The sequence below is a fragment of the Notolabrus celidotus genome, chromosome 2, assembly GCF_009762535.1.
Source record: "Notolabrus celidotus isolate fNotCel1 chromosome 2, fNotCel1.pri, whole genome shotgun sequence".
In the NCBI taxonomy this organism is placed as follows: Eukaryota; Metazoa; Chordata; class Actinopteri; order Labriformes; family Labridae; genus Notolabrus; species Notolabrus celidotus.
The window spans coordinates 3,752,296-3,778,223 of record NC_048273.1 but is presented as its reverse complement, the minus strand read 5'-3'; the positions used below and the strand labels follow the sequence as shown (position 1 = coordinate 3,778,223).

General features: G+C 40.8%; 2 protein-coding genes across 4 annotated transcripts in view; one reads left to right on the top strand and one right to left on the bottom strand.

Moving 5' to 3' along the window:
- LOC117829568 (cAMP-specific 3',5'-cyclic phosphodiesterase 4D-like) overlaps nt 1-23,200 on the top strand; it is a 131,577-nt gene extending 108,377 nt beyond the window's left edge. For 2 of the 3 annotated variants that reach the window (XM_034707143.1, XM_034707150.1), the window contains 14 exons: nt 156-347; nt 4,759-4,795; nt 5,399-5,472; nt 5,555-5,604; nt 5,833-5,945; nt 9,392-9,485; nt 13,287-13,459; nt 13,538-13,636; nt 13,757-13,921; nt 14,034-14,133; nt 14,248-14,402; nt 14,953-15,075; nt 15,371-15,553; nt 16,878-23,200. In XM_034707143.1, the coding sequence (XP_034563034.1) occupies nt 156-347; nt 4,759-4,795; nt 5,399-5,472; nt 5,555-5,604; nt 5,833-5,945; nt 9,392-9,485; nt 13,287-13,459; nt 13,538-13,636; nt 13,757-13,921; nt 14,034-14,133; nt 14,248-14,402; nt 14,953-15,075; nt 15,371-15,553; nt 16,878-17,456 (2,137 nt within the window). In that variant the 3' untranslated portion in view covers nt 17,457-23,200. Of the gene's footprint in view, nt 1-155; nt 348-1,742; nt 1,785-4,758; nt 4,796-5,398; nt 5,473-5,554; nt 5,605-5,832; nt 5,946-9,391; nt 9,486-13,286; nt 13,460-13,537; nt 13,637-13,756; nt 13,922-14,033; nt 14,134-14,247; nt 14,403-14,952; nt 15,076-15,370; nt 15,554-16,877 lie in introns of all 3 variants that reach the window. The other variant, XM_034707134.1, reaches the window with a different exon arrangement.
- On the bottom strand, nt 21,529-25,481 carry LOC117829583 (gamma-interferon-inducible lysosomal thiol reductase-like). Its single transcript, XM_034707158.1, has 7 exons — nt 25,211-25,481; nt 23,799-23,987; nt 23,658-23,729; nt 23,495-23,584; nt 22,247-22,399; nt 22,050-22,118; nt 21,529-21,759 (listed from the first exon to the last, which is right to left on the bottom strand). Exons 1-7 carry the CDS (start codon nt 25,352-25,354, stop codon nt 21,700-21,702), a joined length of 777 nt encoding a protein of 258 aa, XP_034563049.1. The 5' UTR covers nt 25,355-25,481; the 3' UTR covers nt 21,529-21,699.
- Nucleotides 25,482-25,928: the final 447 nt, after the last annotated feature.

Sequence of the window (25,928 nt, the reverse complement as noted above, 5' to 3'; positions counted from 1 at the left end):
TCTCTCGCTCTCCTCGTCTCGTCTCTCCTCCTCTGTCTCTCTGTCCTCTCTCTGTCTCTGTGGCCCTCTCTCTCTGGCTCTCGGTCTCTCTCTCTCTCTCTCTCTCTCTCTCTCCTCTCCTCTCTGTCTCTCTCTCTGTCTCTCTCTGTCTGTAGTTTTGATGTGGAGAATGGCCTGTCGGTGGGTCGCAGTCCACTGGACTCTCAGACTAGCCCCAGTTCTGGTCTGGTACTTCAGGCCAACTTTCCTCACAGTCAGCGCCGCGAGTCCTTCCTTTACCGCTCCGACTCAGACTACGACCTGTCGCCCAAAACCATGTCCCGCAACTCGTCCACTGCCAGCGACCTGTGAGTATTTTAAAGGTTCTCCTTTCATCACGTCCAACAATGATAAACACATCCACCCATAGTCTGACCTTTTTTATACATTTATATTTGTATATATCATTTATTTAATATATTTATTTATTTATTTGTTTTATATTATTTAATTTGTATTTATATTTTATTTAATCTGATTTATTTATTTTATATATATTTTAAAGAATAGTAATAAATCAGCTTTATTTATAGAGCTCCTTTCATACGAATAAAATGCAATTCAAAGTGCTTTACAGAGACTGAAAACAAGAAAGAAGCAGAAATAAAATAATGGCAAATATTAAATTAATACAACATATTAAAAAACAGAAATTGATTTTGAAGTAGAGACTAATGCACACCAACGACAATAAAATATATGTAATTAAAAAATAAGTTAAAGCATCAAAAAAATCAGAATATAAATTGTTGGAATAAATAAATAAATAAATAAATAAATAAATAAATAAAGGGTAAAAATAAAAGTTGAAGATAGATAAAGGCACTACAAATATCAATACATCTGAGTAGAAAAATGATACAATTTTTTTAAATAAATAAAAAACCATTAAAATCAATAACATTAACTTTTATAATAATAATAGTAATCATAATATTTTGATAATAATAATAATAATAATAATAATGATGATGATAATAATGATAATAATATATATAAAACATTAAAGTTATACATTTATGAATCCCTACATCAAAGCCAGACTGAATAGATTTGTTATTATATCTCAAGCTCCTCTCAGATCCTCCAGCAGGCTGTTCCATCGTCTTGGAGCATCAAGGCTGAAAGCAGCGTCACTGAAGGTTTCTGTTCTCCTCTGAGGAACAGCTGAAAGAGAGGAGCCGGAGGATCTGAGAGGCCTTCCTGGTTCATACACTAAAAGCTGAGATGTAGTCTGGTGCGAGGACATGCAGCGCCTTAAAAACTAGAGAGAGGATTTTAAAATCAACAAGAGAAGAAACAGAGGTGTAACGTGTGCTCTCCTTCTGGTCTTTGTTAAAACTCTCTGCTGCATTTTGAATTCCTTGCTTTCTTTTGAAGACCAGAAAGGAGAGCATTACAGCGGTCTAGTCTTAGCATTTCATGAGTAACTCAGAGGTGTGCATGAGCAGTTTAAAATAAACATTATTAATGATAAATAACTCAATGAATTACCAGCTCTGAGGTTCATAGTTTAAACAGTTTATGTAAACCTGTCCTGGTTCCTCGGACCAGTCTAAAAAGGAGCAGTCATGTAAACACATAGATCCTCAGCAGTCTCAGAACTAGCTGTCCATCCAGTCCCGCCTGTGTGTGCAGCTAAAGGTTTCTCTGTGCAGCTAGCAGTCTCGACCATCTATAGCTGTCGCTCCTTTGTTTTGAAGGGAGGAAGGATTGAAGCATTGGGAAGTCAGTTGGCAGCCTCGGTGAGACAAAGTGTGAAGACTGCTGTGATTTTCTACCTCTCTTTTTGGGCTGTGCCTCCTCACATGTTGTCAAGTGTCAAGGCTACTAAATCCTCCTCCCTCACAACCTCCCGCTCTCACACGCCACCTTTCCCCGACATCATCATAACGGGTTCATAGAGTGAAAATGGAAAGACTTATTGGTGTTCAGAAACAAAAGGAACTTAAATATCAGTCTTTGGTTTTAATAGCTTGTTACTACTTTCCACTGTCGGTAAAGTTTTTATAATAAGACAGTTCTTGTTTCTAGACCAGTGTGTTTTCTTTTTACCTCGACATGTTTCGACTACAAACTTCCTGCAGTCTCCTTCAGAAGAGTCGCATGATGTTGTGATGTCTGTCAGCTGATTTATTGAGGTTTAGTTGTCCTACTTGAGACGGCAGAAAAACCACGCCCCCTCCTGTCTGTCAGGACAGCATCCCAGGTCTGTGACGGCACTTAGGCCCCCTCATCCTGATCTCCATCGCCTCCCTTATTCAGCGAGGCTCTCGGGGTGGATGACCTCGGCCTTTTCCCGCTCCATGATGTGATTTTTCTCTCTGGGATGGCTGATTTTAGATTTAAATTTTACATTTCAAACATCCATCCATCCATTATCTTGACCGCTTATCCCGTTCGGGGTCATGGGAGGCTGGAGCCAAACCCAGTTGACTTCGGGTGGAAGGCAGGGTACGACCCTGTATGACCCTGGACAGGTCGCCAGCCTATCACAGGGCAAACATGGAAAGACAGACAACCGTTCACTCACACACATTTACACCTACAGGGAATTAGAGTGACCAATCAACCTGGTGAGCATGTTTTTGGACTGTGGGAGGAAGCCGGAGAACCCAGAGAGAGCCCATGCATGCACGGGGAGAACATGCAAACTCCACACAGAAAGGGACCTGTCAGACCGGGGACTCGAATCAGGAACCTTCTCCTTATGAGGCAACAGCGCTGCCCATCGCACCACCCACCGCCCCATATTAAACATGTCAAGATAAAAAGAAAACACACTGGTCTAGTAACAAGAACTGTCTCACCATAACATAAAGCGTCAGACCTCATGGACTGAATGAATTGGGGGACAGTTTTAGACTCGAGTACCAACGATACTAGCATGCATGTCGTGACTCTACAGCTCCCAGAGAACCCCGCCTTTCCAAACACTGGCTTTGTTAGCACCATATGCACGAGCACTGCTCATCACCTGCACACTGTTCAGCTTATTCAAATATTTACCTTGGAGGCTCACCATCTGTGAGAACTAAATCTGCATTCACTGATTTTAAAAGATGAACAGAAGAAGTTTTCAGGCACATTAGAGTTCATTTCAATGTTCAATTCTTGTTCAGTCAGTGGACAAATGTCTGAATATTAAGCCGCTAAATGCTAACCCATACAGTCACATACTCTGTGTTTTTATATAATTTTATATTATTTTAAGCTGTTTAACAAAAACACACTTTAATATGATTTACAAACTTGATTCTTCATCTTTGCCTCCAAGAGATATTTGTTTAACTGAATCCATCTCCTCTTGTTTTACGGTCAGAGTGATATTTGCAGTGGTGGACAAAGTACACGTCTTCATGACTTCAGTCAAAGTATAGATCCTCCTGGTCAAACATTACTCCAGTTCATGTGAAAGTTATTCAGTCAGATTGTGACTTGAGTTAAAGTCCTGGAGAACTTGCTTTTAAAAATACTGAAGTATTCAAAATGCTTTTTAAAATATCTCATATTCACAAAGCATGAGGTCAGTCAAGAATACATGGATGTTCATTCTGCTACGTTCTGCAACACTGCAAAAACTCAAAATCTTACCAAGTGAAATTGTCTCATTTTTAGTGTAAATGTCTTCTCCCACTTGATTTAAGATTAATTTAATTAACAAGTAACATTCAATTAAGATAGAGGGACTTGTTTTAAGACATCTTAAATATCTTGGTCAGTCAAACAATCTTGAAATGATCTTGTTTTGAGTTTTAATTTAGAAGAAACAAGGTTTATTTAACATTTCAGACATTTTTCAAGCTGAGATCTTATTTGTAGAAGACGGATAATCTGGATTTAAGACAAACACTTTACTTGATTTAAGGAAATGACTTTTATTAATCTATCAGAAAACAGCTCCATTGATAAAAGAAAGAAAGAAAGAAAGAAAGAAAGAAAGAAAGAAAGAAAGAAAGAAAAGCTGTTTTTTTAAGGGGTTACAGTTTTCTAAATATTAGATCTTATTTTAAAAAATCTTACCAAACAAATTTTCACTTGTTTGCTTACTTCAAGGTGAAAGTATTGCATTTTTTTTCCAGTGAACTAAGTTACTACAAGCACAGACAAGCTGCAATTGATCACCTGGAATCAAAGCAGTGTGTTAGCTCCAGACCTCCACATGCTTTCTCAGGTTAGATGTTGATGTTTTGTTTGTGTGGTGAACAGATCAGAGATTCACAACAATACAAACAATCATTCTTTATTTAAAAACCTCAAACGTGGGTTTAAAATATGTGCTCAGGTAGAGAATCATCATCCTTCTCAGTCATAGCCATCATCACCACGACTAAATGAACGGACTGATCTGAAGAACGTTTGATCTGATCTACGCTCAACTGAGAAAAAGAGAATTCATGAGCTGACTTCAAAGCAAAAGTAGAGAGTAACTAGAGAACTGATAGAAATGTAGTGGAGTAAAAGTCATAAGTTCCCCCAAAAATAACACTCAAGTAAAGTACAGATGCTCAGAAACTGTATTTAAGTAAATGTGCGTTGTTACTGTCCACCACTGGATATTTGAGACCGTCTGCTGGTCAGAGCCGGCTGTAACACTCCCCTCCACTCACCCTCACTTCCCTAAAACACTACCTTATTGTTGATATTCTGATTTTGATATGAAGTATCTTGCGTGTCTTTAACTGGATGTCTCTCTGTGTTTGTCCGTGGTGTTTGCAGGCATGGAGAAGACATGATTGTGACTCCGTTTGCACAGGTTAGTAGACACTGTCTTAAAAATCTGGGTTTTTGATTGAGCCCTTGTTTTCTCACCATAATATTCCACACTCAAGTGTTTCCTTTCAAACTAATGTGAAGTGGGGGTCTGTCTAGACTCGCCACAATGGCTCTTACTCACTTGTCTGAGGAATAAGTGATAGTTCACTCTCACAGGAAACACCCACACACACTCTCTGTGTACTGAACAGCTCGATATGAGTCTTTATGTGTGTGTTTGTGCTCATTAGTGTTGAAGCATTAGCACAATATGTGATCCTGGCTGTTGGCTACTTGTGTCCTGTGAGGAGGCGGGTTTGGAAATGGACTGAAATGAATACTTAACGGCTCGATGTAATGTTTAAAAGAAAAACATTTTAGATGCCTGTTAACGCTGAAACCAGGCCGATAACTCAGTGACTGATGCATTTGACTGTTACAGGAATTATCACACATTCACAGTTATTCTAAAAGCTTGAACAGCTCTCATAGTCTGCTTTATGTTCACACATGACTGGGAAAACTACGACCGGACTAAAGATTAAAAAAGACTTAAGTTTGGGGGACGGTCTAACGTGGTGTGTCCTCTCTCGACTCCTCTCAGGTTCTTGCCAGTCTCCGAACAGTGAGAAGTAACTTTGCTGGTCTGACACATCTGCAAGACCGTGTGGGAAACAAGTAAGATCGATAAAACCGACCAGGTGACTGCTTGTTCCGTGTTTTCTTATTCTACTAACACCTCATCTGTTGGTTGTTTTAGGCGGGCAACGACCAGCAACCAGCCGCCTGTATGTAAGCAATGTCTTACAGGTCAGTGTTAATATATCTGTGTGGTTGATTGCATGTAAGCCACATTTTAAATTAAGATCCCTGGATACTGCTGTAAACCAAAACTCTCAATAAGACCCCCCTCTACAGTTTTTCTAAGTAGCAGCTTTTTAAAATCACATCTCTGATTCCTCTGATAGCATGATGATTTAAATGGAGCTCAACAACCGGGCTGTAACATGTGCTTGTGTTTGACCTCCGACCTTTCAGAGGAGCCCTACCAGAAGCTGGCGATGGAGACGCTGGAGGAACTGGACTGGTGTCTGGACCAGCTGGAGACGCTGCAGACCAGAAACTCAGTCAGCGAGATGGCGTCCAATAAGGTGAGATGGCTGTAGACAGACTGTGTTAAAAAACAGAAGTGCAGTTCCTCCAGTGTCCACTAGAGGCTGTATAAATAATGGACGTAGTATCCGTGACGTCATCCATCTGTTTCTGAAGCGCTGTTTTGAGGCCAATCGGCGGCGGCAGCCATATTGCTGCTGTCGAGCGATTGTGACGTAAAGAGGCGGGCTTTGAGCCTCCTCGCCAACAGCTACAGTGTTCCCACCTGTCAATCAAGTCAGCTGTGCCTCTCATTGGAAGACTCTTAATCTCAATATCTTTGAAATTGCCATGTTTGAAAAAATTTCACCCCCATACAGTGTGTGCCGATCGAGAAATGAGCTATCCAGACTAAACTTGTTTTTTGAACCAGGCTGTAAACATGTTTATTTCTGCTGTAAAGATCATCTTCTTTGAATAGGTGTGTATGTGGTTTCTGGTACTTCCAGAGCGAACCTCAAGCGGATCCTCAATGAACTGCAGTTTTTAGCACTTTCACATTGGACTCATATTTTTAGACCAGAGTTTGCCACTTGGTGTCCACTAGAGGCTGGCTCCAGAAGTGTAGTAATGCATGAGTAAAGGAAAACATATTTATTCCACAGGAAAAATCACAGAAGAGTGACGTTTGTTAAGTGACTTTGTGTTTTTACTTTTTTACTAATACTGTTGCTGATCCTGTATCATTTTTGCAAAACAAATATCTTTTACTCCTCAAATATGAATAATAAACTTAAATCTAAACGTCCATTCTTTAAATATGAAGCCTTTGCAGAAGTGTTATAAACTGCAGTTCTTCGAGTGTCCACTAGAGGCTGGCTCCAGAAGTACCAAAAACCACATACACACCCATTCAAAAACCCAGATCTTTACAGCAGAAATAAACATGTTTACAGCCTGGTTCAAAAAATGATTTTAGTCTTGTTAGCTCATTTCTCTATCGGCACACTGTACGGGGGGTGAATTATTTCATAACTCAGCAGTTTAGAAGATATTGAGATTATGAGTTTTGCATAATTAGAGGCACAGCTGACTTGATTGACAGGCAGGAATACTGTAGCTGTTAGTGAGGCGGCTGAATGCCCGCCTCTTTACCTCACACTAGTTGACAGAAGTTAGGTTCAGCATTTCAAATATGGCACCCGCCACAATAGGCTTCGAAACAGCATTTCAGAAACAGATGGGTGACGTCACAGAGACTATGTCCATTTATTATACAGTCTGTGGTTGTAGCACAGTTGTTGGTTGAAGTTGTTATCTTCAGGAACTGTGGGAACTTAAATGAATGAGTCCTGTCCTCGCCCTTACTAATGCAAGAGGTTTTTATTTTTCAATTTACTTCATAATGACTTAAACTGCTGACATGAAAATCATAAAAAGAAACCTCAAACAAAAAGAAACCCATCAAAGGTTTTGTAATGTAGTGTAAATTCAGGTGTTACAACGCAAACAGCTGTAGTAACATTTCCAGACACACTCAGCTTCATGAATGGCGTCTCCTCCCCTCAAAGAGTTAACCAGCATCTCCACACTCCCCTCCTCTCTGCTCCTCTGCACCACCTGGCGGCAACCCTTTCCCTGCCTCCGTCTCCCAGCCAGCCAATCAGAGTCCTCCTCACCACCCAGCCCCTTAAACCAGACAGATCTTATTGGTCGGAGTACGGGGGAGCTGTGTGCAGGACGGGGGAGGGGGGTTCCTCACAGCCTCCTGCCCGCTCTCCCTCTCTCTACGCTTCTCATTGATAGTGTGTGACAGTAGTTGGATGAGCAACTGCAGTCACACCCTCTCTCCCTCAGATGGTCGACCACATCCCCCGTCTCCCCCGCCACACCCCACCCCACCCTTCCCCCCCGACCCCCAGAACCCCCAACTCACCTTCAGGACAGGGACATGGGACTGTGGGAACTTTTATATCCAAATGGACTTCAGTCTTGTGTTGCTGAGCGCACAGCTCGTCACCAAGTCAACAAACTTATCTGCCCGTGGTTTTGGATTTAAGGGACCTCTGACATCAACATGTGCAGGTTGACATGCCTGCGTCAGCTCTCCGGGATAGTGAATGCTGGAGACTCACACAGGTGAGCGATGGGAGCAGCTTCTTACCTCATTTACATGGGAGCTGTTGATCAGCAGCGCAGGGTTTGCAGGGGCGTGAACGCTGAGTGAACCTGCTCAGAACTGGATCCACCAAAAGGATGAATGTTAAGATTGTGTGTGTGTGTTTGCATGGATATGTGTGTGTGACAAACAGAGAGAGAGAGGAAAACAGTCATGCATGTTACCAGGATACCCTCTTATTACTTATTCCTTTACTTTAGATCTGTGGGTTGATTTACAGGAGAAATATGATGTCATTTAGAAACCTAAATACAGGATCACATGTGTGTTTGTGTGAGAAGTAGTTTCAGAGATTGAGGGAAAACATGGAGCTGAGGCGTCAGAGGGAGTAAATAAGATGATAAACAGGCACATGTTGTTTGAAGGATCATATTCTGTGTCAGTGTGTTTGTTTTTGTGTCACAGCAGCAGCAGCAGCAGTGTTAGCACTGCAGCATCACTCTCAAACCCAGGTCCCCTCCCTCCTCTCTCCTCTCTCCTCTCTCCTCTCTCCTCTCTCCTCTCTCCTCTCTCCTCTCTCCTCTCTCAGCCACCACATGCCAAGGCTGTTACATAATCAGTGTGGAAGCTACCGCTGCAACAACACATGAGGGGGGATACTGAGCCTGTTTAAGAACTTTTTAGTAAAAATGTAAAATCAGTGCTTTACAGCCACTAACGGTGCAGATGCATCATTTTAAAAGCATTACAACACGTCGGAGGGGTACATTAGAGTGTACGCTGAATTAATGGCATAGGTGACACCTGTTCTGTGGGAATGTTCTTACGCTAGGACTGCACATCTGTCATTATCTGACAATTAAACATCAATCATTCAGTCCATAACAATTCACGAAGCTTTCATACATTCAAGCATGAAGCCAAACGTGCTTCACAAAAGAACAGAGACAGAAAACAACAAAAGGTGAAATGATTCAAGGCTAAAACAAGATAGAGAAAAGTGACAGAAATACTTAAAAATAAAACAAAATAATGTCAATAAAAAAGAATAAAATCAAATCATATAGATATAAATAACAAAATCAAATCATTATAATAAAAATAAATAAAATAAAATCAGATAAATATGAAAAATAAAATAAAATAAAGACAATAAAATCAATCAAATAAAGCCAATTGAATACTAGAACATTTAATTAAATCATTCAAATGAAATCAATAAAATAAAACCAGATAAATATGAAAAATAAAATAGAATAATGACAATAAAATCAATGGATAAATCCATCAAAAACAACCTCACTGTTCTCTTGTTGTGTAAATATATTGAACATGTTTCTATCTTTTGGACTAACCCTTGTTCTTTGTGTTGTTGTGTCTCTACAGTTTAAGAGGATGCTAAATCGCGAGCTGACGCAGCTATCAGAGACGAGCCGTTCAGGAAATCAGGTGTCAGAGTTCATCGCAAACACCTTCCTCGGTGAGTTTCATACAGAATACAAACAAAGACTCTCACTTTGTGGAAGTCAGAGCTTGTTTATAAATGATTTTGTCTTTCTTTTTATTGTTTTTATTGCACAAAGTGTGAATGAACTGAACATGTCAGTGAGGTCTGTTGTTCTGTCCCTCTCATTCACATGATGGGGATGTAATAATATCTTTGTGGGACCGCTCACTCAGGAGACGAGTCTGTGGGATGATGTTTATTTGTTTTTTAAATTAGAAGGTGCTCTCTGCCTTTCAGGACGTCTGTTAAAGCAGAGTGTTTCCCTTTCATAGAAGATATCTGCCTAAGTGTATTTGCTGACCTTATCAGCAACTCTTTAATTATCCATATTATTATCCCCTATAAATAAAGTAGTAAGAAATCTCTCTCTCTCTCTTATGACAACGTGAGAGCAAATGTGCCTCTTTGAGGTGCTGATATCAAACTTTCTAACTGTTTAAGACTCTCTCATAAGATAAGATAAGGATACTTTATTGATCCATAAAGGGAAATTTAGTTGTTGCAGCAACACCTCAACTAGAGAAGTGCAAGAATAAGGGTAGAAAAATTAGAGTAAAAATAAAGAAAAATAATGAAAATACAAATACAATTTAAAGGTATATGCAAATGTTGTATATGCAAACTATTCATATGGTGTAAATGGTTCTAATTGTACAGGCAGTTAGGACATGTTATGCAGAAGTGACATGGTGTGATTGTGACAGATGGCAACAGGGTTACTCCAGGGTGATATATAAATGACAACATCTAAAATATAATTTGCAACCTGATGCAGTTAAGGTGAAATATGTAATGATAATAAATATATATGGATATATAGATATGTCTGCATACAGAGACAGAGAATAATAAAAAATTTAAAGTACTACATAATAATAATATCAGTTGTAATAAATGACAATATGCAATATAATATAATATAATATAATATAATATAATATAATATAATATAATATAATATAATATAATATCCATCCATCCATTATCTTGACCGCTTATCCCATTAGGGGTCACGGGGGGCTGGAGCCAATCCCAGCTGGCTTCGGGTGGAAGGCAGGGTACACCCTGGACAGGTCGCCAGCCTATCACAGAGCATAATATAATATAATATAATATTATATGATATAATAAAATACAAAATAAATAAAATAAAATAATATATTGTCTGAGATTCAATTTTTACATTCTAGAAGTGAGGTGCCTTTCGCATCCTTTCAAAATAAAAGCTTATTTGTTATCAAAACAGGAAATCAATCAAGATGTAAGCCAGAAAAAGAGACGATGGAAAAGCATCACAAACTTTCTTTATTGAGGCGTTCTTCTCTCTAAAGCTCAAATGTAGACGAGATCACTTTAAACCATCATCATGAAACCAGCATTGTTATTCCTATCGTACTGTGATAAGATTGTAGCATCACACCTCTACACAGAGAGGAGGAGTCATTTACATACTTTCATTACTCTGCTTTCTGGACTTTTCTGCTCTAAGTTGTAACTCATGATCATTAACTCTTCATCAAACTGCTGTTTGGAGAATGAAGAGTAGTGGATCTGTGATTTATTGGAGCAGAGATGAGAGCTGTTTTAGTTTTCAGGGGAATGGGTCTGTTAAAATGTAAGGATTTCTTGAAGTGAAGTGTTTAAGCGTTATAGTTGTGAGAAAGAGAGAAAGAAGGAGAGACTGTGAAGGGAAAGAGGAATTAAAGACAGTTTTTATCCTAAATATTTAGAGACCGCCTGTTTTAGAGGCAGGGGGAGGTCTGTGAATAGAAACGACTGAGGGGGTGAGGATTTTTCCTTCCTTCAAAGAGAAGGAGGCACGGCGCCGGCGACAGACAGCATTCCCGGACACATTGTGTGGCGTTGTCGTAGCAACAGGGTGCAGTATTATTAGACGGCGTGTTGCATCAATAGGAGGCTCAGTCTTCAGCAGCCCTGCCGGCGGGATGGAGGTCCAGCCGAACGAGGATGAAGCTGTCACTCGGACGCCGTTTTGCGACGCGTGCCTGGAGGTTTGGCCCGGCTGTGTTTGGAAATGAACACAATGGTTCTGGGTGTGAGGAAGAGGAGGCACTGTGAGAGAGGTGAGAGAGGCCAGACAGCGCCTCGTGTGATGCTGTCACTCAGGTTGCTCCACATCTTTGTGCTGGCGTGTGCTTGTATCTGGGCTCTGATCTGGATCTGATTCAGAAAGTCCTTCTGGGTTGGATGAGGGGGACGACACCTGGAAGGCGGCTGCCTCTGCTTCTTGATCGGGCTCATTATTCTCTTGATTCATACAAACACAGATGAGTCATTTTCATCACTGTCGCGTGTGATTGAAGAGCACCTTTCTGTCAACAAATCACACGGAGAATACGCTCACTCTGTCGCTGGAATCATAAGTACGGGGATGTCTGTGTTTTGAAAAAGAGTCTCCAACCTGTAGCTGCGATGAAGCTTTTTTTTTCAGACACATTTGGAAAAACACGAGAAGCGCTTCGTCATCAAGCTCAAGGCAGTGCTGAGTTACTAAGAAGCTGATTTACCCGTCATCCTCAGCTTTCTACTACTGGTATTCTGCACCTGCTAGCACATAACCCACTCATACATGCTGATGCTGACCTTGTTTTGATCTGATATTGATGCGACGTGCTGCAGATGTGCTGTCAGTGACCTGCTATCCTTGATCTACCTGCAGTGTGTGCATTAAATCAAGCAGCTTAGAATGGTTATTTGTACACTGCTCCAACAACAGACAGCTGGAGCAAAGTCTCGTCTTTTACAGCCTCATTAGTTCTTAGAATAAGCTCATGGATATTTGTTTTATCATGCAAGCTGAATGATATATGTAGTGTGAGAGATCAGCTGTGCCCTCCTGATTGTTTCAGCGATCGGCTTCCTTTTATCACGTACTTTTTGTGGTGTGGCAACACATAAGATAAACCTGTATTCGACATCTGCTGAGACCGTGTTGGAGAGAGGGATAGAGAGAGATGAAGAGAGAGAGAGATGACAGTGGAGAGACGGATAGTAGTAGTTGTAGCAGCTGGAGTCTGGCACGTCCACAGCAGCAGAGATCCAGAGGAACCTACGAGACAAGGGAGCTCAGGGACTCCAGAAAGGTCTATGGTTAGTAACTTTAATGGGACAGGAAGAGTTAAAGTAAGAGACAGGCAGAGAGAGAGGATCCCAGTGTGTCAGTCTAAGCCTATAGCAGCATAACTAAGACCTGGTCCAAGCCTGATCCAGCTCTAACTATAAGCTTTATCAAAAAGGAAAGTTTGAAGCGTACTCTTAAAAGTAGAGAGGGTGTCTGCCTCCTGGACCATGACTGATAGATGATTCCAAAGGAGAGGTGCCTGATAACTGAAGGCTCGACCTCCCATACTACTTTTAGAGACTTTAGGGAAGGACGAAAAGGACTGCATGTTGGGAGCGTAGCGTTCTAGAGGGCGAATAGGGCAACGAAGGTGTCTGACCATTAAGAGGTTTGTAGGTCAGAAGAAGGATAAACTAACACAGGAGAGATGTGCTCTCTCTTCCTCGTTCCAGTCAGTACTCGAGCTGAAGAGTCTTTAGAGACATATTACGGCAGCCTGATACAAGGGAATTACAGACTTGGATTATAATCCAACAACATATGTTCCTGCTGTTCCTGCAAAAAGTTCCATTTTGTTCACTTCAAGAGACGCCCTACAACAACATATCAATTATATGTTACCTGAGTGCGTCAGGAGAAAGAGGGTATGGGAGTACAATACTGAGGAAATGTTTCAATGTCTGTCTGCACAGAGAAACAACATGACGTGGAGATCCTGTCTCCACCCTCTAAGGAGAAGGAGAAGAAGAAGCGGCCCATGTCACAGATCAGTGGTGTGAAAAAAGTCACACAAAGCCCTGGTCTAGCATCCGCCTGCATCCCTCGCTTTGGAGTCAATACACCTCAGGAGAGCATGCTGGCCAAGGTGGGTCCACTTCCACTTTAACATAACACAGACACACTCCCACGCTGCGTCTCACTGACGCTTCACTCTCATCTTCAGGAGGTCGAGAACATTAATCGTTGGGGTCTGGATATTTTCAAGATAGCAGAATTTTCTGGGAACCGCCCTCTGACGGTCGTGATGTACTCCATCTTTCAGGTGGGTAAACCCGTCAGCTCAGAGTCTGCTCACCTGATTTTAAGAAATCCCAGAGATCAGAACTTATAGTTTGTGGTTCATGTGACTCTGACCCTCTCTCACTTCTTCTCCCTTTTCCAGGAGCGAGACCTTCTGAAAACCTTTAAGATCCCAATCGACACCTTCATCACCTTCATGATGACTCTGGAGGACCACTACCACGCAGACGTAGCTTACCACAACAACATTCATGCAGCCGATGTGGTGCAGTCCACCCACGTCCTCCTGTCCACGCCCGCTCTAGAGGTAGGCTGAGGATTCATACGTGGACCTTTCAGTGACCTTGAGTAACCTTTTTAGACACCTCATAGAGAGTAATGTCTGTATTTGTTAGACTGGATGTGATTTGTGTTCCCAGGCGGTGTTCACAGACCTGGAGATCGTGGCCGCTCTGTTTGCGAGCGCCATCCATGATGTCGACCACCCAGGGGTCACCAACCAGTTCCTGATCAACACTAGTAGGTTTCTCTCTGCCTCTAATTAGAACTGGGCTCCAATGACTGATTCAGTAGGATCATGTTCACCATGTTCTGTCATGCTTTTTTCACATCTTCATCCTCCATCCTCTGCAGGCTCAGAGCTTGCACTGATGTACAACGATGCCTCGGTGCTGGAGAATCACCACCTCGCTGTCGGCTTCAAACTGCTCCAAGAAGAAAACTGTGACATCTTTGAGAACATCAGCAAGAAGCAGAAAGACTCGCTCCGCAAAATGGTGATCGACATGGTGAGACTCTTTCCAAACAGAGCAGGTCTAGGCCGTACTCTATGTTCTATTATAAACAAAGACCCAACATCAAGACAGGATCAGATCCAGTCCCTTCTTACAGACAGGACTCAGTCTGATCTCATCTTAATCCACCATGAGCAGAGCACTTTGCAGCATTTAGCAAGTTACAGTGGCAAGGACAAACTTCCTTTAACAGGCAGAAACCTCCAGCAGGACCAGACTCATGTTAGACACACATCTGGAGCTCAGGGACTCCAGAAAGGTCTATGGTTAGGAACTTTAATGGGACAGGAAGAGAGAGGAAAGAGAGGGAAAGACAGGATCCCAGTGTGTCAGTTTCAGCCTATAGCAGCATAACTAAGACCTGGTCCAAGCCTGAGCCAGCTCTAACTTTAACTTTCATCAAAAAGGAAAGTTTGAAGCCTACTCTTAAAAGTAGAGAAGGGGTCTGCCTCCCAGAATATGCACACCTATTACACAAGCTCCTAATAAATATCCAGAATACTAACATGTGGTTCTCTCTGTTTTTGTTTGTTGTCTTCATTAGGTGCTCGCCACAGATATGTCCAAACACATGAACTTCTTGGCGGACATGAAAACAATGGTGGAGACCAAGAAGGTGACGAGTCTGGGAGTCCTGCTCCTGGACAACTACTCTGACCGCATCCAGGTGAGACTTTCCCCTGATGACACTGAAAATCACAAAAATACTCACACTTTATTCTCAGAGCATGTGGTGTGTATTTGGAGCTGAAAGTTTCCACTCCAGCCCGTTCAACATGGAGGCTACTGCTGCCACCTGCTGGATCCACACTGATCATTGCAGCTGTATAACACTGAACTCTTTCTGTGTGTTGTTGGCATTGGAGAAAACAGGACAGGGATAAAAACATATTTCTGAGGTCAGCTTAAAAAGAAATGTGCGTCATCATCATCATCAGTCTGACGAAGTGTTTCTCCTCCAGGTTCTGCAGAACATGGTCCACTGTGCTGACCTGAGCAACCCAACCAAACCTCTGGAGCTTTACAGGAAGTGGACGGACCGCATCATGGTGGAGTTCTTCACCCAGGGAGACCGAGAGCGGGACAAGGGCATGGAGATCAGCCCCATGTGTGACAAACACAACGCCTCCATAGAGAAGAACCAGGTAACAGAAAGACAAACCAGGGACGACAAATGTTCTGGTGATTTTATAAACAGAGCTCTGTGTTTGTTCTAAAGTAATGTAGTCTCTGCTCTGTCACACTTTATGCATTTATGATACAAGCCTTCTCCTTCTTCATGCTGCTGCTTTACATCTCAGGGTTTTAACGACAGAAGAAAGAATGCTTTTTTACCAAACATGATTTAGACTCAGTCCAGACGCTGACATCACATCTTGCTGCTGTTTTAAGTCCTTAAAGACCTTCTCAAAACATGGCTGCTTCACAGTTTAGCATTACTTATGTTTTCCTGTGTCATGATCAAGACTTATGTATATTGCACAGACAAAGGAAGTTGTTCATGTTTGCTCTCTCTCTTTTTTTTGTAGCCTGTTGGTTTATTTATTTAATTTTTACTTTTTATTAGACGAAGCCAACACAACACAACAATGATGCAGCCATCGGACTCTTATGCATAAATATTTTATTAAAGGAAATAAAATAAAATAAAATAAAATAAAATAAAATAAAGAAGTCCTTAGTTTGAAAGAAAAAAGTCAAAATAAAATAAAAAATAAAATTTATATTAAAAATTTAAAAATAAATGAATACATTCAAAATAAATAAACAAATATATCAAAATAAAATATCAAATAAATAAATCTAAATAAAATCTAAATAAATAAATTCATCAATAAAATAAAATAAAAAATTAGTTTGAAAGAGAAAAGTCAAAATTTAAAAATAAAAATCTAATTTAAATACAAAATCAATAAATAAATACATTCAAAATAAATAAACAAATATATCAAAATAAAATATCAAATAAATAAATCAAAATAAATAAGTTAAATTAAAAAATGAAAATAATTTCAAATAATATTTAGAATAATAGAAAAGTAGTATAGATAGTTCCAATCAATTTAAAATAAAAAAATATTTTTTTTTAATAATGAATCAAATTAAATAATAATTATAATGCACTGTATATCACAAATAACTCCATCAGAAAGTCAACTGAAAAGAGAGGAAGCAACAGGTGCCCACCTCATCTTAAAAAGATCATTTTTTAACCTTAAAGTCGCAGTGATGCTCTCCATATAGAACCTGTTCTTAATTTTATTCCTCCACTGAGATTGATGGAGTCTGAGGCTTTAACCATGAGACTGTGATGACTCTGAGCAGTGCTGCATGGTGTAACCTGTTGTTGTGGTTTGATGTTAGTGTAGACATACAGTAACTCCATCATTAACAAACTTAAAGGAACAGATTATTGTTTATTACATTGTATATATTTTATTGTCATCTCTAAAATAATTTTCTGACTAGGTGGGCTTCATAGACTACATCGTCCACCCTCTGTGGGAGACGTGGGCCGACTTGGTGCACCCTGACGCTCAGGACATCCTGGACACGCTGGAGGACAACAGGGAGTGGTACCAGAGCATGATCCCCCGCAGCCCCTCGCCCTCCAGCCCGGAGGAGCACCACACGGGGACGACACCAGGAGGAGACACCACTTTGGGAGCAGGAGGGACCATCTCGTCGGGCGGGGGCGGAGTGGCAGATAAGTTCCAGTTTGAACTCACTCTGGAGGAAGAAGAGGAGGATGAGGATGAGGATGTGGAGTCTGAGCTGGAGAGCCCCTTAGAGGAAGAGTCCCAGTCGGGTGGGGAGAGGCACCAAGACTCCTCCTCCCCTTCCTTGTCCCCGGACCCCCGCACTAGCAGGTACCGTCCCCCCTCGCCGCACCCGTCCCGGGCCCTGAGCCTAGCTAGCATGTCTGTGCGGAGACTACAACCCCACAGGACGCTGGCCTCCCCGGGACAAGAGGGCGCCGACAGGGACAGGGACAGAGACATGAACAAGGAGGGCGACGGGTTGGCCTGTCTGCGCCTGGGAACGTAACGACCAGCACAACCTGCCCCGCCCCAGAGACACGGTGCTGGATGGAGTGAGACGAGGGCGGGGCAGGCCTCCAACAACAAAGTCTGTAAAATCACTACAGTCCCTTTACACTGGAGACACCCGCTCTGATTTTATATTCTATGAGACCGATCCTTTTAGCCTCCCTCCGGGTGCCTGATCGGCCTCCTGTGTCCCGTCCTGCTTTGTTGTAGCTTCACTTTGGAGCGTCCCAGACAAAGACCGCTGCATTTTAAACTGGGAAGTAAAACAAGGAGAGGTGAAGGAAACGTCTTCCTCCTAAATAACAGCTCGTGACATTCAGACGTGTGCCGTGAATGAGGAGCGCTGTGATTCGACAGGGTCTTGGAAATTATTTTGCACCATAGTTTTAATTAAGGATATGAAATTACCAAGTCTGGTTGGGATGAGTGAGTATGACTTTATGTTTGTTTGTTTAAGAATGATGTGAGTTTTAATCATTTCTGCCAAATACATGATGTAAATGAGCAGCGAGACAATGGATGGACCTTAACCTCAGGGTATGAAGAGAACATAAATCTAATGTAGCACGGATGTAGTGGGTACCCCTGACCTCTGACCCCGACCCCAAACTGTCTTTCCTGTTTGATTTACCTCCAAACAAGAGACACCTGCGTCTTTGTTTCTCCTGCGTGTCTCCACTTTTAACCCTTTAAATGAAAATTTGGCAAATGAAGCAATCGAATAATGTGTATTTAAACCAGCGTGTAGCAGTGCAGAGACGAAACAATGAAGACGTTAAACCCAAAAGACACCACCTGTATGATTAGTTTATTTTTTTACCTGAGATGATTTTTAACGGTGTCGTTGTTTTAGTGGATTTGATTGGTCGTACGTTTGCTGGTCTCGTCGTGTTTATGTGCTTCAAAAGCATTTTTTTATCAGGGTGCCTCCGGTCCGCAGTAGCACTTTACCGTCTCTGCCCTTCAGCTCTTCAGTCACACAAAGGGCTTCACTCACTGTAGGCCTCACACACACACACACACACACACACACACAGGACATCACACATACAGACACAAGAACCAGAAGGCAGGGCAGGAAACTTCCCGGCCAGGATTTCACAAACTAATCTTCTTTGATGACACCAAAATAAAAAACCTTGTGGTGATGAGAGGAAGTTGGAATTATAAAAGTCTCTACTTGATGTTGTTTGGAGAATGTTAAAGTTAAAGAGAGTAAAGTGATCCTGTTATGATGCTTTAAATCACCAACAAACTATCAGGATGCGGGTAAAATAAAAAGGAATATGATCTCAGTTCATCGTGGACGCTAAAGTTAGAACAAACTGTTTTAATTCTCCTTTACTCGAACCTTTAGGAAAGGTGTTCATGTAAGGAAACCTTTTTATCTCATGAGGTGACTAGAATTACTTTAGGACCAGGAAGTCACAGTATTTGGATGACAGGATCAGGGCCACTGGAAGAGAGTCAGGGCAACTGGGAAAAGAAATTAAGGTGAAATATATATTTTTTTAATTCTGAGATCACACTGAATTTTTCTCAGAATACAGACTTTAATCTCAGATTTTGGGTTTTTAATCTAAGAATTTGAACTTTAATTGCAGAGTTCTTACTTTAATCTCAGAGCTCTGACTTAAATCTCAGAGTTCGGACTTCAATTTCAGAGTTCGGACTTTTAATCTCAGAGTTCAGACTTTAATCTCAGAATTCAGACCTTAATCTTAGAGTTCCAACTTTAATCTCAGAGTTCAGACTTTTTCTCAGAGTTCCAACTTTAATCTCAGAGTTCAGACTTTAATCTCAGAGTTCAGACTTTAATCTCAGAATTCAGACTTTTTCTCAGAGTTCCAACTTTAATCTCAGAGTTCAGACTTTAATCTCAGAGTTCAGACTTTTTCTCAGAGTTCCAACTTTAATCTCAGAGTTCAGACTTTAATCTCAGAGTTCCAACTTTAATCTCAGAGTTCAGGCTTTAATCTCAGAGCTCTGACTTTAATCTCAGGGTTCTGATTTGAATCCCAGAATTAAAAAAATATAATGCACCTTAATCTTTTATTCCAGTGGCTCTAATCCTTTCCGTACAAGGCAACAAGTAAAATGTTTTACTGGTAAATAATCTGAGGAGATTCCTGCAGAGAGCTCAAAGCTGCTGTGTCCTTCATGAAGCAGCTGAACTGTACGCCTTAAAGTAAGCGAGTATTTAAGAAACTTTTGGCACCTCTGGAGACACTCTGAGTATTTCTTTACCTCAAGAGCAAACGAATGTGACGTTCTCCTCTCTCTGAATATCAGAGTCTTTAAAATCTAGATGAAGGACAGGCTCACGTTTTAGGATCACCTCTTACTTCTTCAAACTGAAGTGAATCTGAGCCTTACTCTTTACTTTCTACTTTTACACAGGACCTGTTTTTTATATCCGCACAGTAGAGATCTTATAATTCCAAACATCACACCGTGGTGTTAGCTTCCCGCCCTGCCAGCCGGCGCTGACGTGGAGATGAAGCGGAGCACAGATCCTAACATGACAAACTAAAGAGGTTGTTTCCCTCCAGGCTTCAGTCTGGTTCAAACAGGAAGTGCTCGACTGGGATAACTGTGTGCCATAAGTGTTCAAAACACACAAACACCTGCCAGCCTCCGATGCTGTACATTTTTACACTAGAGATTTTAACCTGATGATTGTATCAAAGTCTCAGACTTTATAGTGTTAGTTTTTACCGATGATACGTGTAGACAGTATTTAAGAAGAGCGTTTATTAGACCTCTGATCAGCCGTTCCTCCTTTCATAAACAAATAGCTAAGACTTGAGAATGTGTGTAGTTTTCAGGACTCTTTCTGTACCGAGTACATGTTCAGTGTTTGTCTCCGTCACTAAAGGTAGAGAGACCAGGAAGCAACGACCACTACACGAGATGATGATGACGCACTTCCTGGTTCAGCAGTCGTAGAGAACACTAGTCCTTCAGTATTTCATTAACTAAGCTAGTAAGCTTTATTGAGCAGCCTTACATGTGATAGGATTGATCCAGCGTGTTGTTAAAGGACCATTCTGCTGTTTTTAACATGCCAAGACTGAGAAAAAAACAGGAACTACAAGTTTGTTCTAAACACAAAGCAAATAATGCATCTTACTGTAGAAGCAGCAATATTCAAGTTCACTTTTTTTATATATATTTGCCGTTTTTCAATTCAATACATCTTGAAAATGCCATGAAAACCTCAGCAGCACAATGTGTTGACAATTCTAAAACCTTTCCTCTAGCTCCCCCTGCAGGCTGAACATTGTACTGGAACACAAGGCAGATACAAGCTGATGAAATTAAAGTCTCATGATAGGTTTGTTTTTTACTTAAATAGCCCAAAAATAACCCCCTTTAATTTTACAAACAGCCACAAATTAGGCTTCATTTTTATTCTTTAGTCTCTCGAAGCTTTTTCTGTTCTTTGCTGGAATCATCTTCATAACAGAGCTGAGACAGACGTCCTTAAGTCGCTGTTATTCAAAAGAAAATATAGTTTATACATTAAAAAATAAAAGGTGTAGTTTCATCCTCCGGCCTGGGATAAAAACCACGCCGCAGTGATGCTTGAGAAGAATCAGTTTACATTTCCAGTTCCACTCCTCCATCCTGAGGCATGGCATTTTCATCACATGAAGCAATTAACCGTATCTTTAATTTCCCCTCAGCTCTGACGTGTTAGCATGTTAACGCAGCACAGCGGCTCTTTAACGACTCCAAACAAACTGTGTTCCCGCGCGGACGAGCGGCAGCGTCTGCGTCTCTGTGTCGCTCTGATTCCGCCTCCATGATGTTCACGCCGTCTCGTTCCCTCAGCTCTGTGTCGTGCGAAACCTCTATACCAGATATTTATTCTTCAAGACACGAAGTACTGTAACATAGGATGTTTGATTTTTTATGTTCTGGAGCCGAAAAATCAAGTATAAGAAGAATGTATACATCCGTCACTCCGATGTTTCTGTCAGAGAAATTTATTTTTGTTCCTCATTTGAAGCCAAAAGAGTCTGGAGGAGTTCAGGGTGCCAATAAATTAAACTGAAAAGTACGAATGTGTGTGTTCACGTCATTTCAGTGTTTATTACTTGTGTGGTTATAAAGTACATGTGTTAAATGGGAGGTCAATGAAGAGCTTTATGTGAGGCGAGTACAAACACCTGATGATTCAGCGTCCACATGTTGGTTATAAGATGAAGATGTTAGTTGGTGTGATTTCTCTGTGTTCAGCTGAAGCCTCTGTTCAGTTTGACTGTGGCTCCGGTGCACACTGGAGGCTTCACCCCCTGAAAACACAACACAACACACACACACACACACACGGTTACAGTAACATCATATGATAACTTTAACCAACATTTTCCTCCCTGTGATGACACCTCTTAGGTCCCAAAACCTCAACATCCTCCCTAAACCCTGAACCCTGAGCCCTTCTTGACTTCATTGACCTCACCTGGACCGTGATCGAGGGCAGGAGGCTGTAAGGGCTCAAACTGTAGAACTGGGTTTAGGGTTCAGGGAGGATATTGTGATTCAGTCAGAGAGTTTCATGACTTGTAAAAGAAAACAAACAAACCTTGTAGAGCTGACACACCAAACGAAACAGGGACGACATTGCCTTGTCCTCATTCTCTTCTGTGTACTCCTGAAACAAAAGATCACCATCTTTAAATCTGTGAGTAGACATTTTGATTTTCCATCTTTTTTCCTGAACTTCTTCAAAAAACAGTTTCCCTCTCAGACCCTTAGCCCCTGAAGCCTTCAGTGTGTTACCCCGTTAAACGTGACCCAGGGGACGTGTGTGTGCGCGGGACTCAGAGCTCTGGTCATGGCAGCGTTGGCGTGCATCAGCTGGTTTCCAAGACCTTTCTTCACACACGAGTCGACGCTGGACCAGGAGACGGACGGAGCGTACAGCTGCAGACACTGAGACAGCAAACACACACACACACACACACACACACGGGTAATTATGACCTACGTAATTAGACCTGCCTTTCTAGTCTCACTTTTTTTTTAAGTTGTGTTTTTTGGGCATTTTTGCCTTTAATGATAGTACAGCTGAGGAGAGACAGGAAATGTGGGGAGTAGAGAGTGTGGGAGGACATGCAGCAAATGGTCGACCATCCGGGAGTCAAACCGACGGCGATCTCTGCGACGAGGACTGTAGCCTCTATATGAGGGGCGCTTAGACCGCTAAGCCACCAGCGGCCCTCTAGTCTCACTTTTAACCGAGTCTTGTTTTCTCTCTTTTTTTTTTTTATTATCAAATTTGAGTCAATTTTAAAGTCATATTCTGTTTTATTTTGAATTGTTATAGACACATATTGTCATGTGTAAATTATGTATAATTTGTATTTATTTTGTAATTTATTGTTGATTATTTATTTAGTTAGTTATTAATTTGACCTTATTCCAGTGATTTTATGGGTTAAATCTCCATATTTTAATATTTTATTCTGTATTTACATTTAGTGTAGCATCTCAGTCTCTTTTACTGCTTTGAATTTTTAGTGTTTTATTAATTGATACTATTCTGGCGAGTTTAATTTATTATCTTGAGTTTTAACATCTTATTTTATCTCCAGTGTTTCCTCATTAAATGATATGTTTTCATTATTATTTTTCTATTTTATTACTACCATTATTATTTCTATGTAAAGCATTTTTTGTAACTATATTGTTATATGAAAAGTGCTTTACAAATAAAGTCTAATTGATTGATTTACAACTTTTTACTTTGCGTTCTTTTCCAGAATTTTAAAAACACATTTTTCTGCAATTTTCTGAACGCAGCTTAGAATGTTTTTATTAAAAGACATTTCTGTGAATTATTTGTTTTGTCCAGTACAAAAGAAAATTCATCAAGAGGAGTCGTGACCTGTACAATAAATTAAAGGACATTTAGATTTCGACCAGTCCAGTTGCCTTACAGATCAAGCTTTAGATTACCATGACCTGGATGACCGAGAACCTTCAAAGACAAATTAAAGAACAGCTGTCCATCTTGTTGATACTCACAGGTTTGGCAGCAGTAAGAACATCTGCAGACGACTCCATGCAGTAGACGATCTGAAATGCTGAGTGTCCGGTTAAATGGATGATGCAGGCCTGAGGATCAGATCAAATCAATAAATCATCTTATTCTAACAGACTTCTGTTTAAGGTGTTAAAACTCACAAACCTCTATCACGTTCCCTCTGCACTCAGGGTCTCCGTGCTGACAGGTGAACGGAGAGTTTGCAGACGGAATCTCCTGCAAGAGAGAAAGACAGATTACCTTCAGTTCTTTAAAACCGGTCTGTAGAGAACAGGGTGAGAGTACCTTTGCGTTCCCGTATGGCACCAGAGTGACAGTCATGATGTCCTGCAGCATGGTCCATGTGGGGAAGAGCTGCTGTGTGATGAAGACTCTGCATGCTGGACACAGACTCTCGTAGTACAGGGTGACGGACACTGGAGGGACGGACTGGTTCGGTCTGGTTGCGTTTACTTCCATGCACTGCTTCTGAACCTGAACCACAAACAGAGATATTTCTAGATTTCAACACATATTTGAGTTGAGACCTAAAGAAGAGAATTAAGGCCACTGAAAAAAAAATGAAGGTGCAATATTTTTTTTATTTCTGGAGGTTTTTTTCTGACATTCAGGGAGAAAAAAAGTCAGAATTATGACTTTAATCTTAGAATAAATACAAAAAAAATACTGCACCTATTTTTCTTCAAGTGGCCCTAATCCTCTTCCATAGAGACCACTATTCCCTTTTACTCCCACGAATATGCCATGAAAAGGAGGGATATATTTTACCCATCAAGAGTGGACAAGATCTTAATTTTCCAAGAGGATGCTAAATTTCAAAATAAGAGTCTTTTCTTTTCTTTCTTTACATGCATTGTAACACAGCTGAGTGCATTATTCACGAGAAAATATGCTACTAACAGCTTTTTAATGAAGTAGTGAGAAGCTGCAGAAGTATCCTGACTTTCATAAGATGTGAGGAAACATGTTCACAACAAATGTCACATCATAATGAAACTTGCACGTCAGATGAATCATATTGCAATCATATAATTAGATGAAATACTGAACTTTTTTCATCTAAAAGGGAAACAAAATGTAAGTATTAATTCAAATCTTGAGTTGCAGCATTTAATCGTCTACAGCAGGATAAAGTCTGAGGGTCAAACTCAAAGCAAAACAAAGTCTGCGGTTTGTTTCTCCAGCGTCTCTCATCTTTAAGCAGATTAAGAATCACATGAAGAACCACTGGCGTTCAATTTCTGCAGCATGACTCTAATTTAAAGCCGGAAACCTTGAAGTGAGCTGAACTGAAAATATTCCAGACTGAGCCATGAGGCAGAAAAATATCATAATGTTCATTGTTTGTATAAAAGCTGTGTTTATGAGTAACAGAGAATTGCAGCTGTAGATAAACAAGGTTAAATGCACAGTACAGACAAGGAAATTAGAGGAATTGCTTTATATTATCTCTATTACAACAAAATGATCACAAAAACGATATGAAATACTATAATCATGCATCCTTCAACAGAGAAAAAACTAAATTAAACACCTTGGACTTTATTGGACAAGGGAATAAATATTTCCAATAAAGAGATGAAAAGCAATAATTTTTTTTTTGTTTTCTTTGCTTATATTCATTTTTTTTTTACACTTGTCTCATGCTAGAATATAAACTTATAAAGCAGACTCCCCTTGTATGTTTATCTACTCACCTTGCAGGCTATTGCAATCTCCAGGGACCTGCACCACTGAGAGGGGGGGTAACGGCAGGACGGTTTAGGATGAGACGAGGTCCCGGAGCTGATTCCGTCAGCACAGAGGAGTAAAAACACAGCGACAAGTCCTGAAACCTTCATGTTGAATGTTAGGAGGACAGATCCCACAGAGGGTACAGAGGACTGAAGCTGCGTCTCCTAAGGGCCGCCTATTAGGACCAGTCTGCAGCTGATTAACGCCAGGTGTGATCAGGGTGTGATTCACTGCTGCTGCTGCTGCGTTCAGGGGCACTCGGACTTTCCAATTACTGGCTCAGCGGTTCAGAGAAATAAGAGTAAAATTGACCTCGTCGTTAACAAATGTTTATTAAATAGAGTCGTGTAGCTGGGGCGTTTTTAATCTTGATTTTTTTTTTCAGATTTACATGATGTTATATAAGAATTATAACAACATTTGGCCCCCTGATATTGTTATAGTGCAGTAAACTGTGGTTGTTTGGCTCTCTCTAGTGGTCCTATTGAGAAGAACAGTTTCTACCAGAATTTACACTAATCTATAACAACAAAAATAAGTGTTTGCAAAGTTATAAAAGCATTATAGTGGCCTGGTGTGTGTATCATATGTGTGTGTGTATCTGAAGATCACTTTTTACAGACTCTTAAATTGATATTGAAATGGTACGCAAAGCATTCTGGGTACTGTAGTCATTGAATG